Source organism: Penicillium psychrofluorescens (assembly GCF_964197705.1).
Source record: "Penicillium psychrofluorescens genome assembly, chromosome: 4".
NCBI lineage: Eukaryota > Fungi > Ascomycota > Eurotiomycetes > Eurotiales > Aspergillaceae > Penicillium > Penicillium psychrofluorescens.
In genome coordinates, this window is record NC_133442.1 from 1,406,750 (window position 1) to 1,423,823 (window position 17,074).

The 17,074-nt window shown below is 54.2% G+C and overlaps 8 protein-coding genes across 8 annotated transcripts; 3 read left to right on the top strand and 5 right to left on the bottom strand.

Moving 5' to 3' along the window:
* Window positions 1-50: 50 nt before the first annotated feature.
* Window positions 51-977, top strand: PFLUO_LOCUS6257 (uncharacterized protein; the record flags this gene model as incomplete). The annotated part of the gene is made up of 2 exons (XM_073783784.1): window positions 51-305; window positions 357-977. 2 exons carry the CDS (start codon window positions 51-53, stop codon window positions 975-977), a joined length of 876 nt encoding a protein of 291 aa, XP_073640304.1.
* A 193-nt stretch (window positions 978-1,170) lies between these two features.
* Window positions 1,171-2,324, top strand: PFLUO_LOCUS6258 (E2-like enzyme; the record flags this gene model as incomplete). Its single annotated transcript, XM_073783785.1, has 2 exons — window positions 1,171-1,715; window positions 1,778-2,324. The coding sequence occupies 2 exons, from the start codon at window positions 1,171-1,173 to the stop codon at window positions 2,322-2,324; spliced, it is 1,092 nt and encodes a 363-aa protein (XP_073640305.1).
* A 1,106-nt stretch (window positions 2,325-3,430) lies between these two features.
* Window positions 3,431-4,210, bottom strand: PFLUO_LOCUS6259 (uncharacterized protein; the record flags this gene model as incomplete). Its single annotated transcript, XM_073783786.1, has 2 exons — window positions 3,431-4,078; window positions 4,127-4,210. 2 exons carry the CDS (start codon window positions 4,208-4,210, stop codon window positions 3,431-3,433), a joined length of 732 nt encoding a protein of 243 aa, XP_073640306.1.
* Window positions 4,211-5,141: 931 nt separating this feature from the next.
* Window positions 5,142-6,470, bottom strand: PFLUO_LOCUS6260 (uncharacterized protein; the record flags this gene model as incomplete). The annotated part of the gene is made up of 1 exon (XM_073783787.1): window positions 5,142-6,470. The coding sequence occupies one exon, from the start codon at window positions 6,468-6,470 to the stop codon at window positions 5,142-5,144; it is 1,329 nt and encodes a 442-aa protein (XP_073640307.1).
* Window positions 6,471-7,494: 1,024 nt separating this feature from the next.
* PFLUO_LOCUS6261 (uncharacterized protein) lies at window positions 7,495-8,340 on the bottom strand (the record flags this gene model as incomplete). The annotated part of the gene is made up of 1 exon (XM_073783788.1): window positions 7,495-8,340. One exon carries the CDS (start codon window positions 8,338-8,340, stop codon window positions 7,495-7,497), a length of 846 nt encoding a protein of 281 aa, XP_073640308.1.
* A 1,601-nt stretch (window positions 8,341-9,941) lies between these two features.
* On the bottom strand, window positions 9,942-11,350 carry PFLUO_LOCUS6262 (dolichyl-phosphate beta-glucosyltransferase; the record flags this gene model as incomplete). The annotated part of the gene is made up of 3 exons (XM_073783790.1): window positions 9,942-10,283; window positions 10,359-11,162; window positions 11,240-11,350. 3 exons carry the CDS (start codon window positions 11,348-11,350, stop codon window positions 9,942-9,944), a joined length of 1,257 nt encoding a protein of 418 aa, XP_073640309.1.
* Window positions 11,351-12,069: 719 nt separating this feature from the next.
* Window positions 12,070-13,736, top strand: PFLUO_LOCUS6263 (Serine/threonine-protein kinase; the record flags this gene model as incomplete). Its single annotated transcript, XM_073783791.1, has 2 exons — window positions 12,070-13,458; window positions 13,539-13,736. 2 exons carry the CDS (start codon window positions 12,070-12,072, stop codon window positions 13,734-13,736), a joined length of 1,587 nt encoding a protein of 528 aa, XP_073640310.1.
* Window positions 13,737-15,367: 1,631 nt separating this feature from the next.
* PFLUO_LOCUS6264 (uncharacterized protein) lies at window positions 15,368-16,114 on the bottom strand (the record flags this gene model as incomplete). The annotated part of the gene is made up of 1 exon (XM_073783792.1): window positions 15,368-16,114. One exon carries the CDS (start codon window positions 16,112-16,114, stop codon window positions 15,368-15,370), a length of 747 nt encoding a protein of 248 aa, XP_073640311.1.
* Window positions 16,115-17,074: the final 960 nt, after the last annotated feature.

The following is a 17,074-nucleotide window of genomic DNA, read 5'->3' on the forward strand; positions in this document are numbered from 1 at the left end:
AAAGACTCCACATTCAAGCAACTCCCACGTTCTCTTTCTACCGATCAGCCATGGCACCCACGACAGGGTTGAAGCATCTATCCAACGCCCTCGCCACCCCGGATCAGCTTTCCAATTCATCATCGTCCCTCGATGGCGTTCCCTCCGACCTCGAGACCTCCATTCGCTGCGCCGGGGCCCAGCTCACCCAAACCGCCGGCGTGCTGTTGCGCCTGTCGCAGGACGTCATCGCCCAAGCGATCGTGACCTTCACCCGGTTCTGGTTGGGAGCAGACGGGGGCAGCCTGCGCATTTATTCTGTCAAGGTAAAATGCGATCTTCTTATCGATAGGATTCACACTAACGCCCGATTCCAGGATGTCTCCGCCGCCGCACTCTACCTCACAGCCAAGCTCTCCTTCCAACCGACCTCCCCTCGCTCCGTACTCAACGTCTACCACCTTCTCCTCTCCCGCGATGCCTCTCCGCTCTGGTTCGTGAATCCGCGCGGGACCCCAGCCCAACCACCCGCACCAGAAACCTACATCCTCTCCGAAGGCGGCTACCAGTCCGCGCGCCTGGTCCTCCTCCGCATCGAATCCGTCATCCTCCGCACCCTGGGCTTCGACACACATGTCGCGCTCCCACATACTATCGCGCTGACCTATCTCCAAACGCTGGGCGCAGCGCGGCCGGCCGTGTCCCGGCGGGTGATCCAACATCTGAACGCCTCGCTGCTCTCGCCGCAACTCCTGTACGTCACGCATCAGCCGAATGCATTGGCAGTAGCGGCTATCTATCTGGCGTCGCGTGAAGAAGGCGTGAAGCTGGTCGATGGCGAGTGGTGGGAGGTTTTTGATGTTGACCGCGAGGAGCTTGGGTTTCTGGTTGTGGCTATGAAGAGTACGGAGGGCTTTATGCGCTCGGAGAGGGAGCGGTGGCGGGATCAGGGCATTCCGATGGTGGTTGAAGAGGTGGAATCTGAAATCAGAAAATAACTCCTAATAGAATAATAGAATAATAGACATGATACCATATACACAAACTACACATACCACGCCCTCTGGTTATGTCACTGATAAGCACATGATCGCCCCGCGTGAGCTCCCCCTCCTGCTTCACTTCCACCGTTTGTCTTTTGTCAACTCCCACATCGATGAGTTATTCCTACACTCTTATACCGCCACCATCATGAATATCCTGCATTCCACACTATCCACCTGGCGAGACCGTCTAGCCCCGGTCTCCCGCACATCCACCTTCCGCTCCACCGGCCAAATCACCCCAGAAGAGTTCGTCCTGGCAGGCGACTACCTCGTCTACAAGTTCCCCACCTGGTCCTGGGCCGACGCCTCGTCCGAAGCCAAGCGAGTATCCTACCTGCCCGCGGGGAAACAGTTTCTCGTAACGCGCGGGGTGCCGTGCCACCGACGGCTGAACGACAACTTCGCGGGCGATGCCGGCCAGGACGATGAGATCGTGCGGGACATGCTCTCCGGTGGGACCGAAGAGCAGGAGGGTGCCGCTGGTGGCGATGAGGATGGCTGGCTCCGGACCGGCGGCGGGCGTGATCTGGCCGGGGACCAGGCGGCCAATATCCGGGATGTGCGCACCCTCAACGAATCTGGGAATCTGGGCGAGCAAGAGGACGAGGACGAGATCCCTGATATGGAAGATGATGACGATGACGATGAGGCTATCATCCGGGAACCCGCTGGAGGCTCGGGCACGACGCAGTAAGTGACCTCCCATTTCATCCCGTCCCATCACACTCACTGAGGTACGCACGCTCTTCTAGACCTCTTCGCACCTACACCCTCTATATCACATACTCGAACTTCTACCGCACGCCGCGCCTCTATCTGTCTGGGTACCTGTCACCATCGGAACCCCTCCCACCACACTTGATGATGGAAGACATCGTTGGTGACTACAAGGACAAGACCGTGACGCTAGAAGACTTTCCCTGGTTCGATGGCAGCGTGAAGATGGCCACAGTCCACCCATGCCGGCATGCCTCCGTCATGAAAACCCTTCTCGACCGCGCAGACGCGGCGCTCAAACTCCGCCGCGAAAAGCTGAAGCAAACCCAGTCGCGCGAAGAGGCAGATCGCGTCCTGCGCGCGGCGGGGAGTAGTGGTTTGGAGGGTCTAGTCGATGACACGAATGCCTTGTCCCTGGGTGAGCAGCAACAGCCCCAGACGGGTGGCGATGAGTGGGAGGTTCTCCAGCGTGACGAGGAGGAGCAGGTTGCTATCCGCGTGGATCAGTACCTGGTTGTCTTTCTCAAGTTCATCGCCAGCGTGACACCCGGCATTGAGCATGATTTCACCATGGGAGTATAAGACTTTTTCTTTTCGTTGGGGGGGTTTTTTTTTAAATTTCCAGTTCAAGATTTTGATTTTGGGGAAGTATGTGATCGATCTGCATGATATGACATGACATGACCTGGCGTTGATCTTTCTTTTATTCTGGCTGCTATCTCTGTTTCTTCTTTTCCTTTTGATTACTGCGTGGCAACACTCGAACTGTTTATCTTCGATGTTACACAACTTGCCTGCTTTTGCTCTCATTTGACTCGAAAGACTTGCTGCCGGACTTGTGGAAGTAAAGCACAGTCAGTATAAAGACCTTCTCTTCTGCTTCCTGCATAGACCTGTCACATTGTAGAGAAAGAAAGAAAAGAACATGACATGGCACTATTCCTTTCGTGCATATCATATCCCCCGCGTCCGTCGATCACCGTCAACCCACCCAGAACGCGGGAGATCGTCTTTCCCCAGGTTTGATGCGAGGGATAGACGCGAATATTATTTGACGTGTCTTAGCGTCTACCCCTCATCTTACCTCGACGAGCCCCTGGTCATTACACGCTCTCGAAGTATGGATGTTGGGTTTGTTCCGTACCTGGCAATACAACTGGGTCGAGACTGTAGTCGATTCGACGGGCAAAGGAAAGTGAGGAAAGGGCAGGAGAAGATTCACGACTGTGTCGAATGTAAACATCAAAGATAATTTGTCACTAGGCTGATGAAGAACATGTATAAACCTAATGAATGCAAGAAAAAATGTAAAAGTAAATCAAGACCGAATGTGCACGCGCACGCCCGGACGCCCTATTTCAATGATCCAACTTTCTCTCCCAAAAAAAAAAAAAGCATAGCCCTCATACACAGGCTCCGAACAGGTATCTGTAGTCGACCAGCGAGAGATCGCGGCGAACATTAAAAAGTAAAAGTAGACAGAAGAAAGAAGTGAGAAGTCACAAACAAACACAAACCCTAAACAAGAAAAGGGAGACATGTAGAAGAAAATCATACGTCGACAAGACAACAAGATGATATCGTCACAAGCAACCAAGCAATAAGCATCTGACAAAAAGAAAAAGGTCTTTCTCTCCACGCGAGCCAACCACGCCATGTTTTGTTGTTTTATAAATGTTCAGGATTGTTTAGAACAGGCCCAGAAGGATGGGAAGAGCGACAGCTAGGACGCCAGAGCCCGGCACAAGCGACGAGCCGGCGTTGTACGCGGGCAGGGAGGGCTTAGCAGACGGCGCAGGGTGCGAGATCAGCGGGGTAGAGTGGATGGGCGCGGAGGGTGCGACGTAGGCCGGCGCAGAGGGCGCGACATTGGCAGGCGCGGCGGGTGCGGCGGGTGCGGCGGGCGCGGCGGGCGCGATGTAGGCCGGCGCAGGGGTGGTGGAGGGGACGACGATGGGAGCAACAATGACGGCCGAAGGCTGCGGCTGCGCGCACGGAATAGCCTCGTGAGCCTCGTCGGCGTGGGCGCCGAAGGAAACGCCCGGGCCACCGGGGATTCCAACGCGGAAGCCACTGCCGGCGTGCTTGGCCTCGTTGTAGCCAGGGCCGCAGGGGCCGTTCTGGACCTTGTGGACGCCCGCACCGAAGTGCACGCCTGGGCCGCCGGGGATGCCGACGCTGAAGCCGCTGCCGGCGTCTTCTTCGGAGTTGCCAGTCGCCGGGGTGGTGTTGCCGGTCGTCGGGCTCGTGCTGCCGGAGCTGCCACCAAGGCCGGGGATCAGGCTAGAGCCCGTGCCGCTGGAGCCAGTAGAGCCGGGCATGGCGAGGCCCTGGGTCTGGAAGTTAGTTCGTGTTGTATATAAATTGAGAGGCTTGGATCTTACCTGAGGAGCGGACAGGACAGCGGCGGGGCCAACGGCCAGAAGAAGACACAGGAGCGCCGAGCGGTTCATGTTAGAAGGAGACATTGTATCGGAATGGAATGGCGGGTGAGCAAAGGAATGGAATGAGAGATATAGAAGTATGCGTAAGTAAAAGACCGTTGATGGGGAGCGAGCTCCAAGAATAGACAAAGATTAAGGACAGGAGGAGAACGAGTGACTGTCTGTTGATTGTCGGATGCTGAATGTGATGAAGAAACAAGAAGAGCTGGAGGGGGCCGAACTCGAGGGCCTTTATGTAGTTTTTTTCCTTTCGGACGAAGTACGTATCACAAGAGGAAGCCGTACGTGACCATCCAAGGGCCGAGCCTGGAACCAGGATGCTGCAAGGCAACAGGCTAGTCCTTGGTGGCTCTCCTATATGGCAGCCACAAGGGCCGGCGGATCAGCAAGGAAACCAGGAGGACAGGCGGCGTGAGAGGCATCATCTCGGGATGTATGTACTCCTGTGTTGTGCATTGGGAAGAAAGAAACAGGACTAGGTAGACGTCGATCCGAAGTTTATGCACGAGCCTCAACGGGGATTAGCATGGACGCAGTCATTGTTAGATTTAGAGTCGGGATTTGCGCGCGCGGTGCAAACTAGGGCGAGAAGCAAAGCAATTCCACGTGGAGTGCAGTGGAAGATGCAAGGGAGATCGCGGGACTATCGGACACCAAGATCCCCACGGTAGGAGACTGGCGCAATCGGATTGGTTCGGCGGGTTAGATCCACTGCAAGTGTATACACATCACACGCAAGGCATTTTCCAATATCAACGACAATAGGAAGTTGTAGGGGTAAATCTCCCCCCTATTATTCAGAACAGAAAGAAAGACAATTGGGTATTGAGAAGAAGAAAAATTGTATCGCATTATCTCGTCAAGCGTCTCCCTCGGACGCATAGGGGAATCAGGCAGAAAGCAAAAACGCGTCCAAAGGTCGACAGATCACGTATGTCCGAAGGAATGGATTTTCTTAGATTTCACGGCAGTTCGATCGTCCAAAGGCAGTGCCAAAATTGGTCGAGTTCTTGAACTTGATCTCCGGTTCCGCCTCACCCTGGCTGGCAAAGTCATCCGGATCAGTTTCATTCCGGTCGTCGCTCGACCCTGACGAAGTGGAGAGGATCCGCCTCGCCTGATCCAGGAGCTTTTGATCGAGTTCTGTGAGGAAGCTGTTATCCGTTTTTTCGTCATTGGTGAGACCAAGCGGCCCTTTGAGGGATGGGTCGTCGGGCAGATCGGGGAAATAAGAATCCGAATTCTCTACAGGCTGCGTGGCTTTGGTAACCGTGGGCGCAAGAGGCGCCTCCTCGCCCTCCAGAAGAACCTCCGCCTCCTCAGACTTCTGATCCTCCTTCTCCGGCTTCTCGGTAGGGGAAGCTTCTTGGGTGGATCGCTGGCTGAGGTCGCTTTCGATGACTACCATTGGGGTGTGGCCGGCATCCCTCACCAAGTTCTCAGTGGAAGGACCCAGCTCGGAGAGCTTCAGTTTGAGACTGTTTCGACGCTCGACGCTCGACCTTGCAGAATCCGGAGAAAGGGCGGTCGCGGGTGCAGACGTAGTCTCAAGGGGCGATGGGGATGGCGGAGTGATCACCCGCGCCACGACCCCAGGTGGCAAGGCGGTCGATTTGAGCGTAATCCCGTCTAGCCTGCTGTCAAGCTTTTCGATTGGCACTGGGATGACGCTCAGGCCAGAGAGATCATTGGCACGGAACTGCGAAGAGAGTGCCGCATCAAGGGAGGGCGGATTGTTACTCGTCCCTTCGAGGATCGGCGGCAGGTGGCTTGGGTCTGGGGCCTCTGCTTCCAAGAACACCCGGGTAGGTCGACCGCCCGGGCTCGACCCTTCCCACACCTGCGCCGAGGCGAGGGCCACACCACCTTCCAGCGTTCCTGTCGTCCCATTATACTGTGGGGTGCCGAACGCCGGTCGAGAAGAGGAGGCGAGGGCCGATGTAGCCACCGCAACCCCTTGGCCCTTTAGCAACAACTCCAATTCAACAATCCTCGATCTCAAGACCCGCCGCTCCTTCTCCCACAGCTGTCTTTCCTGCGCAAAGAGTCCCCTCTCTGCTTCGAAGTTCGCCCGCTGGCTTTCGAGGAGAGCTCGCGACTGGTCCATATAGGACGCCTCGAAGGCGGGTGATGTGGGGGGGTTATTCGAGAATTGTGTGCTCGTGGAGGGATTGCTGCCGGCGACCGATCTCGTGCGGCGTAGCGGTGTCGCTGTCGGAGAGAAGCGTACTTCCTTGTAGAGGCTGCCATGGCCTTCAGGCAGGGTTCGAGCGGAGGGTTTCATGTTGAAGGGTCGCACAATGGCCCGCCCGTGGGGAAATATGTGTTTATAATAAATCTATCGAGCTGATCACGCGGTAGAGACGGTGGATCTTGCCGGGGCGGACGATAGCAGAGAGTAAAAATATACGGTGTAAAGAGGAATAGGTGCCAGCAACGACGGAGTGTCTCTAAGCAAGCCCGAGAAGGTCGAGACCGTCAGTGGAGTCCGATCCAGCAGGAACCAAAGCGGTCAATCAGGGCGCGTGTTGTAAGCTGTCACCAGCATTTGCAGGGCTGCCACGCGGTCACCAGCAACTGGCGGATGATGGAGTTGGCTAGGTTAGGTTGGGCCGCAACAGGGCAACATTTGGAAGAAGAAGGGCGATGATGATGATGGATCGCGGGGAAAAGGGTGGGAATTGAGGTGGTGTTTTGAGTTGGTCAAGTTAGGGCGAGCCGAGGCTGGAGCATTTTTTCCAGTACCAGCCAGGCAGGCGGTCATAAGAATACCTGGATAAGGTACGATGTTCAGAGAACTATCAACAGTGGATGAAGATAAGGGGAAAGACCAGGGTGAAAGCCAAAAGGTGCGAACCCGACTGAAGAAGGAACCGGTGATTGGCGAGTCACGGGCAATGACGTCAGAAACAGAATGTATACGGGAGTATAGACGGGATGTCCATTCGATGGTATTGAGTCCTATCATCCATCCATCGCTTTTTTTGATATATCGACAACACCCGTGTAAACAAATATGCATAATCACGAACGCCCTTTTGCCCAAATGCCAAAAGTCCTGCGCCAAATGACCCTCCCGCTTAGCCAGTCAGCGGGCATATTATATGCACCATCAAATATCCGTGTATGCCCTAAGTTTTTCCATGTTTCATCATCATACGGGAAACCCCGGGGATGACCTCCCGGCCATCTCCTCCGACGTCATGTTGCAGGGGTGCGTGGCCGGTCCAGGCCGATGTGTCGAGTGTCAAAAAAAATATAATTATGCCACCGAGCCAAACCCCTAAACGTCAGATCCGTCTCCACATTCACCACACCAGCGACGACAATTGTCGATACACGAGGGAGTCCTTGCGGAGACCCTTGTGGACATCCTTGCGGATCTCGTCGATGCAGCCGTAGTCTCTCGGCTCCAGCGTGGACGGCGCCTCCGGGATAGGCGGGTAGTTAGGGACGATAGGGGCGACGTCGCTCCACAGCGGCAAGTTCTGGATCTTATCGGCGAGATGCTGGTGGCCGGACGGCAGCGGGTAGAAGCTGAGTTCCTTGCGCAGGGGTCCGAAGCGGGTGGCTAGGTCGAGGACGCCGCGGGCAGCGAGCTCGCCGCCGCCGACGCAGGCGGACGGGTAGTAGAAGCGCGGGTCGAGATAGAAGAGGATATTTTGGAGGCGGGGCAGCCGCGAGGCGAGCATCTGGCCGGCCTTCTCGTACTGCTTGAGGGTGCGCTTGGGCACTCCGATCTGGGTGTGCACGAAGAAGAAAACCTCGAAGCCGACGCTGCGGATGCGGCGGCGGGCGTTGTCGCTCAGCGTGTCGAGAAATGCGCCTAGCTTGTCCAGGTCGACGGAGTTGCGGAAGAACAGCGTGTTTTTCGAGTACAGGTAGTCTTCGGTCTCGGCGTGGAGCTGGCGGTTGGCGGCCATCAGGTTGCGCGCGGTGCCGTCCTCGTTCGCCCAGCTGGGACATATGTTCAGGGCCCTGAATCGGCCGCGCGAGGTGAAGACATTGCCGCGGTCATGGACGACCATCAGTGGCTTGTCCATGTACTCATTGGGCATGGCGAGCGCGTAGTCGTAGATCTTCAGCCGCAGCTCCATTGGCAGCTGAAGGAAGCGCGAACCATTGGGCTTGAAGGAGTGGTTCTCCACGGACATTTCGGTGGTTCTTGACTCCAGCACCGCAATTGAAAATAAACAAAGGGTAATGATCCTGAGCCTCAAGACGACTCTGAATGGCAATCACCAGGGTGATCTATCCCACCACGCGATGGCGAGCTGGATATCAAACGAATGAGAGAGAAGGGGAAACAAAATTAGTAGATACTAAAAGGCTGGGTGTGAACGGTTTTCCAATTCCAATCTCCTCGAAGGATTCGACTGTTCAGGAGCTACTATATATGTTCAACCAGAAGGATCGACAGCCAACGCCCATCAACGCCGTGAGCACATGGACCTCCATCCTTTTCTTGCACATGGCGCTTGTTCTGCAGCATCGATTCCGTTAGCCACATGGCAGCGGTCCCTCCCTACACGCTAAAGTTCATTTGGATAAGCACCAACTTGGGGCCGCGGACGACGAAGCCAGCACCGGCGATGCACCATTGAAGACCGGCCCCTCACTGGGGCGGGCCATGAAGGCTCGAATACCCTGCCGGAGAAATTTGCTGATCATGCAAGTCAAATCCTGCGATGGAGGACGCGGCATATCTATGCTTGATTGGGTGCGCGGGAACCCAGGGGTGAGTGAAACTACTGGCGTGGGCAGCAGACGTCGGTCTGATTGAGGATAGCCCGGCAATCCTTTGTGTCCTTTATCTTCCACGACGTTGGAAGATCGGCACCTGCTTGCCACCTGCTGTGTTTTACCACATGGCCAATTAGTGGTGGTCGTGCCCACGGGTGCCCTAGCTAGGGCCGCGCTTGTTCTGCCGTGGAAATAGATATGCAGCATAAAAGGGGGCATTGGGTAATGGTCTGATAGTGGTGGCCGCGTGAATAACTCCAGTGGAGTATATTTCCCCCTCCCTTCATACTCAACACAGTCAAGGAAAACCGGATGCAGTACATTAGTCTCTTGCCCAATTAATAAGGGAGCATCGCCTAATAATCCCGCTGTCATTAGCGGACGCCCGCCGCAACGGTTCGACAGAGGGTCGAGGCCGGCCAAATTGGGGCGAAAACACCAGGGGACCGCTTCCTGCAACTCCACCATTACCACGCGAAAGGCCTGAATGGACCTGTCCTGGCGGCGATCTAATCTTGGGGTTCGAATCCTTCGCCGATGGTGTTTCGTACCTATCGAGTGATTAACACCTCGGTCTGGCCTGGACCACCAGGCTAAGACCCGGCGCAAGGGTGAAGGAAGATGAGCAAGCATATCACGTAGGTATGTGTGATAGTCGAGCGCTAACATCTCCGCACGATATGCAGTAGCATAATGAGTTGTCCCAACGGGGAAACACCGGACAGGATCGATAGGATTCAACGAGGGATTCCGTTCGCTGTAGGAAACGGCAGCCGGTGGAGAATTACCCCTCCGTGTCCGCTCATTGTTGATGCGAATCAAGACAAAATAAAACGAAATGGATACACCTTCCTGGGATCATCGTGCAGATGTATGTATCAAGGGTTCTACAACCTGAGTGCCGTTTCGGGGCACTTCCCTACTGGGAAACGATATACCCTCCCAAACAACCCTTGTTGTTCTACCTACTCCGGTCCACTAACTACTGCATGCACCGATGGAGTCCCGCCGTTCAAGTCTTGTAAACACCGAGAGACCACGCTGCCCGCAGCACGGCTAATCCCCAGGCCATGCCGACGCTATCCCACAGCACGTTCAGCTTGCTCCCCTTGACCTCTCGCCAGCCCACGGGCACCTCGGCCACAGGAATGTGCGCGAACTCGGCCAGCATCAGCATCTCCACGTCGAAGATCCAGCCCTCGGAGTGCATATATGGCACGATATATGGCAGGGCAGGCCGCGAGAACAGCTTGAACCCGCACTGCGTGTCCTTGATCATGGCGGTCTGAGGCGGCGTCATAAGCCACAGGATCAGATGGAAGGAATGCATGAGGAAATTGCGAAGCTTGGAACGCTATATTTCAGCCGATGTCAGCTCCTCCTAGTTCGATCTGCTTTTTCCTTCGTCCGGGGTCTTTCTTGTTCTTACCTTCACCACTGCCTCACTGCCCACCATGTGCGCCCGCGACCCGACAGCCACGCCACGGCCCTCTGCATCCTCGATCCCCTGACACGCCGTGACGAGCTTCCCAAGATCGGTGAACTTGCTGGCCCCATCCGCATCGGCAAATACGACGTACCGACCTCGAACATGCCGCATTCCATGCGTGACGGCGCCGCCCTTGCCCCGATTGTGCGTGAGATTGACCATGCGAATGGTTCCAGGCGGGATCGGGACACCCTCTTGCGCCTGGGGAGTCCACGGCCCCGCATAGCCCTTGGGATGCAGTGATAACTGATGGTCGCGCGCGAACCCAAAGGCCACATCCTCCGTATGATCCGTAGACCCATCGGAGACAATCAGGATCTCCCAACCCCGATCCGCCACCGCGTCCGTGGCGTGACCGTTGGTGGCATGTCCATTCGTGGCATGTCCGTTCGACTTGCGTTTCCGCATCGATCGCGTTGCTACAGCGCCCGCGCTGCTGTCTTTTTCACTGGCTAGCTTCCCGTACATATGTTCTAGGTAGTCCACAGCCTCTTCCAGCATGCCCGTCAGGCGATCTTCCTCGTTGTAAGCCGGGACCACCACCGACACGAACAGCTCGGCGGGTTCCATCGCGCTGCGGTCGGCTTGCGCGTGTTTTTGTTTTTCGGCGTCTAGTGCTTTGACCCAGCATGGTAGCGATTGTGGTTCGGTGACGGCTCCATCTTTCGCGAGGGTCGTGTACTTTTCCTCCTCTGGTAGGGGCTTTCGGGGAACGGGTGCGACGAAGGATAGAAAGAGAAAGAACTGTTTTCCAAACCGACGAGGGAGCAGTTAGCGACCTGCAAGAGACAGACGACACGAGTAGCCGGAAATGGGCTTACCAGGGCAAATAGTCCCAGAGCTGTCGCTGAGAGTGCCGCTAGTAGGATATGGGCTGGCACGTCGGACACGAGCTGGGCGCATTGGTGGCAGACAGCCCAGGAGCTCTCCATGGTGGATGTGGGCCAAGCGATGGAGACCGGCGAGAGATAAAGAATGCCCCGATAGAAAGAGCGTGCTTAGTGATAAGTTAGGGAACCGCCATGAAGAATCATGAAGGAGCGAAGCAGAGAGGGGAAAGTTGGGGAAGGGGGAATGTTGACAATCGCCAGCTTGGCCTTACCGGTTAATGCGCAATGCAACTCCACTGAGTGGAGAGCCGGGGTTAGGTGGTATTTCTTCCGTAGTCGCTTTGATACTGTTTACTGTGGTTTAGACCTCCTAATGGACTAATAGGGAGGGATTGGTTTCGTGTTCCGGTGGACGCTGGATATATATATTTCTCGTGGTACACTCACCATGGGCTCACCTAGACAGTAGTGGGTCTATATATCCGTGAGAGCAGCATGAAAGAACTAGATCCATAAACAATAAATCGAACTACATCCGTTCACTTCAATTCCCATTACTCACCTCGGAGTCGACATCCGAACAGGTCGTGGAATGAACGCCCCCGACAAAGCGAAATGTGGCTGAGCCATACCTCGACAGTTGCCCACGCCTCGACAATCTCCCTGCTCACGCTGCGCCTCTCAGCCACGTCAGATCCCCAATGTCAGCCACCCGTCCTCAATTGTAACGCATGCAAATACCGGTGTGATCCACTGTAGGGCTGGTGTGTGTCTTCTCCCCGGGGACGACTTGCTTGCTCTCCACAGCGACCACCGCAGCCATGTCCGAGGCTCCAGCACCAGCGGCTCTCAAGCCGGGCATCCTCGTCATCACACTCCACGAAGCCCGGGGCCTCTCACTGCCTGGACAATACCACAACCCCTCTCTTCTCGACCGGACTCGCCGCTTGTTAACTCATGGCAGCCAGGGAACGCCCTCCCTGCGGGACCGCGAGTTTGCCCGATACATGCCGTACGCTCTGGTGGATTTCGAAAAGGTCCAAGTATTCATCAACTCCGTCGATGGAACCCGCGAGAACCCACTCTGGGCCGGCTCCAACACGCAGTATAAATTCGACGTGTCGCGCGCCGCCGAGCTCACCGTGCATGTTTTCATCCGGAACCCCAGCGCGTCTCGAGGAACGGGACGAACACAGGACATCTGTCTCGGGGTCGTTCGCCTCCAACCACGATTTGACACGCGGGGTGATAATGGATCGAGGAGTGCGGGATACAGTGGAGTGGAGTGGGTCGATATGCAACAGGGAACAGGCAAGCTCCAGCTCGGCGTCGAGTACGTGGAGAACCAACCTGGCAAGCTGAGCATCGACAACTTCGACCTGCTCAAGGTGGTGGGAAAAGGTAGCTTCGGCAAGGTCATGCAAGTGCGCAAGATAGATACCAACCGCATCTACGCGCTCAAGACCATCCGCAAAGCCAAGATCATCTCCCAGCGCGAAGTTCTCCACACTCTCGCCGAACGGTCTGCGCTGGCGCAGATCAACAACCCGTTCATCGTGCCGCTCAAGTTCACCTTCCAATCTCCCGAGAAACTATACTTTGTGCTGGCCTTTGTGAACGGCGGAGAGCTGTTCCATCATCTCTCGCAGGAAGGCCGCTTCGACATCAACCGCGCTCGCTTCTACATCGCCGAGCTCCTCTGCGCACTCGAATGCCTGCACGGCTTCAACGTGATCTACCGTGATCTCAAACCTGAGAACATCCTGCTGGACTATCAAGGCCATATCGCACTATGCGATTTCGGGCTCTGCAAGCTCGAAATGAAAGACGAAGACAGCACGAATACATTCTGCGGCACACCGGAGTATCTCGCACCGGAACTCCTTATCGGAAAGGGGTACAACAAAACGGTGGACTGGTGGACGCTCGGCGTGCTGCTATACGAAATGCTCACGGGCCTACCACCCTTCTACGATGAGAACATCAACGAGATGTACCGCAAGATCCTAATGGAGCCACTCTCTTTCCCCGGCTCGGACGTCGTCCCACCCGTGGCCAAGGATCTGCTCACCAAACTGCTTAATCGCGATCCAACCAACCGACTCGGGGCCAACGGCGCGCCGGAAATAAAAGCACATCCGTTCTTCCATGCCATTGACTGGAGAAAGCTGCTGCAGCGGAAATACGAACCGACCTTCAAACCGAACGTGGTACGCACGCAACCCTTTTCCTTCCCCTATACAATAAACATATCCAAGACCAGAGATATGCAAGCTAACACTGTACACAGGCCAGTCCCATCGACACAGACAATTTTGAATCTATTTTCGTCGACGAGCCCGCGCAGGACTCGTGGAATGACGATCCCATTCTCTCCCAGACCCAGCAGGGTCACTTTGTTGGCTTCAGCTTTCGTCAGCCCGTTGCCGGGCTGAATGCTGCGGGTGGGAGTATTCAGGATCCAGCCTTTATCCGTGGCTCGCAGTGAAGGGACTGGCAAGGGTTAGTTGGTTGTAGCATTTTTGCTACTTGAGTAATGGATACTGTGGTGTTTATGAGCGAGTCACCATTTGCGGACACTGAGAAGTATTTTAGAAGCATGATTCAAGGTCGGATCTCAGATTTACAACTAGAATCTGAGGAACTATGAAATTGACGCCAGAAATGGCCGCCTTTCCACGCGTAACAATCTCGCAGAACCTTGGGTTCATCCTTTTCGAGAGCTAACTTAGACAACCAGCCGATGAACATAAGCCCCCTATGTGGAAAGAATGTGTTCCACCGCCTATAATTCTACAAAAAAAAGGACGGAATACAGATCCTCACATTCGTCTCCGCCCATCACTGCCACCGCTCCAGAGAACCGAGCGCGTTAGTATGTTCGTAAATTGGGACGGAAACATTATCCCGAAAGAGGCTCCATATGTCCTCCGTGTTTTCTCATATATTGCGAGAAAAGTGGTCAAGACCAAAACGTTGAAACTATTGTCATACGATACGTAGAGTTCGACAATGGCGCATTTCTCAGCGGTAGAGGTCGGTGTATGAACGACTGCTATGACGAGACCTGTGTTATCCACTAGTTTCAAACTCGGACTGGTTGTCCACAAGAACGAACGCTGGACCGAAGTATTTGGGCACGCGGCGCCGTTCTCGTCTAGCAGCGGCACAGCACACGTAAAGCGGCGATCGGGCGTCATTTTCGTATGTTGGATCGACTGCTTTACTCCTGGCTCGCGGAATACGCGAACGTCGTAGCTATCGCTACTTTCCACGATAATGCAATGTGCCACGTCTGAGCCTGGCACCTTGTTCCGGACGAGCAAGTCCGGCGTCCGTATAGTCCGTGTCTCAACGCAGAGTATGGCCTCAATGTCTTCTAGGCTGACCACGTAGCCTCCGAACGTAGAGCGGTAGATGTGGTAGCTAGCTGACCTGGCTCGTTGCGCAGCGACTTGGCTTGTAGATGAGCTTACGGCTAGTGGATTTGGGTCTTCAGCTTGGTATGCCGGCGGGGGATCTTCATTATCGTAACGGCTCATGGTTGCTCTGGTTATTGCGGGAGATGTGTGCTGGGTGATCTGACAAGACCGCTAGGACGGTATAGGGCGCCCCGCTTGTTTGTTCCGTTTGGACGGTACATTCAACAAGATTCTATGGATGGATTATTTCCGTACTATAGTTAACAATTACACATTTGTTACTGTCAGTCGATACGATTACAGCTAAATAGGGGTTTTTGAGCAACCAAACAAAGTCAGATTAGTGTTTCAAATTAGGGTTCGGGGAACTTTCGTGAGATAATATGGGGTAAAATAGTAGTCAAGGCGCTTGAACAGCTGGTTGAACACGAAAGTGTTCCGACTCGGGACTGAAACTTCAAGGAAGTGGATAAAATAGCACAAGAATGCCCCTTAGGGAATTAGAGAACCCCTCGCCTGATCATAGAGGTCACTCCAAAATATCATATCCTGTTCCTCCACGAAATGCTCTATTTGAGTTGGATTCAGGTGAAGGCACTGTTACTGGTTCCACGTGTGCTGCTAGCTCATATTGACCGGAACGAATCCAACATTTGCTCCAGAATCCAATCCAACCTCGTTTTCTTCAGGTAACTAATTAGGAAGCCTCCATAAACTGTAGCAAATCTGCGGAATCGTCATGTTCACCATTCAAAGCTACTGACGGGCCTGGTCTTTCGTAGAAAGGCCACTCAAAATGTTCAGGGAAGAATCCGGCGTATTCCCAGTCGACAATAGCCCGGATTTTCAATGTTCGAGGATCGACAATGATATTATGCTGGGAAAGATCATTGTGGCAGAAGACATATTTGCCATTTTGAGACACTTTCCGTGGCCATTCATCTTTGTCCGAGAGCCGCATTACTCGATATGGTGGGAGTACTATCCCCGAAGGACCACCAATAGTGTCCGATTTGATCCTACGGAGGGTAGCTAGGTGTTGCTCAACCTCAGTACGGACGACACTTTTTTGATCTTCTGACAATCTTGACATAGGCACGCCGTCAATATGCTCTATGATTAACATGAACGAGTCGTCGACCTCGAAAGCACCGTACAAAGTTGGAACAGGGATATTGCTAACGCGTTGAATGAAACGTAACGCTGCAGCCTCGTTCTGGAGTCGTTCTTTCCCTAGTTGAGGGATATGCTTCGTGCCTCGAATAGTGGTCATGTATTCGCTCGGCCGAAGACCTCGTTTGATAAAAAAATTACCACAATGGTAGTAAGCTCTTTCGGCGGTCATCGCAGTAGACGTAACGAGCGACTCAGCCCCTGAATAATCTTCGAGGTTTCTAGGTTCGCTAGCATTGAGGGCCTCCTCGCTATGGCGGTTCTCTTCCATGATAGAGGGGAAATATCGCACTTCAGTCGATAGCTGATCGAAGTCTAACTGAATGAACCTCCTCTGGGGAAGTGAAGATGGCGTCTGGAGAGAAAATGAAAGCCGTCCGAAGCGATCAATTTAAGGGCCAGAATGTTTTGCGGTGTAGGTGGTGGAGGCGGAGCAACACCTCCAATGGGGCCTCCCAAGACGGCAAAGTTCAGCAGATGCTGGAATCGATATCAACTCGACTGTAATTTTCGGATATGCTATGAGCAGGTCTGGGTGAATATTATTAGGGGACCTCAAGAGCCGTAGTGGTGGTTACACAGTATTCTCGTTTGAATTTCTTACACGAGTACTGTAATACGTCACTGACCCATCTGTAAAGATATTAATTGAGCGGCAATAACCCAACAGACAACCTCTTCCAATCTCATCTGATTTTGTAATGTGAAAAGACAAGTTGAAACACCCAGTTCACTATGCCCCATAATTCTTGGTAGCATACTCCGACTTATGCCTCCCACGGCTCCTAGAAACTACAGAAACTACACCTGGGAGCTTCTGTCTCTTTGGGAACTATGGCAATGGTGCTGAAAGGAAGCAAATTGTACCCGGTACTGTACCGCAGGTCTTGGGGCATGGGATGAGTCTGAGAACTCATCTTTGCGGCTGGCCTCGAGGTAAATGAAGGTAATAAAACAGTCCATTGGATGTGGCCTCTTGATCCAGGGATTCAGGTCAAGTCCTCCGAGGAAGGGAAGTACGGGGCGGCGGCCTTGGAATCCTTCGGCGTCCTCTGCATTACGGGATGATCCATTTCCGGGACTGTTTATTATGAAATAAAGGAAGATTCGTCATCTAGAGATCCCATTTGTACTGAGTGGGATGCTGCATCAGGTCTGAATTCAGATATACACGAGAGAAAGGGAAAGGCCCTCCACCAGCTATGTTGTAGCGTCTGAAGCGCTCCCGTCA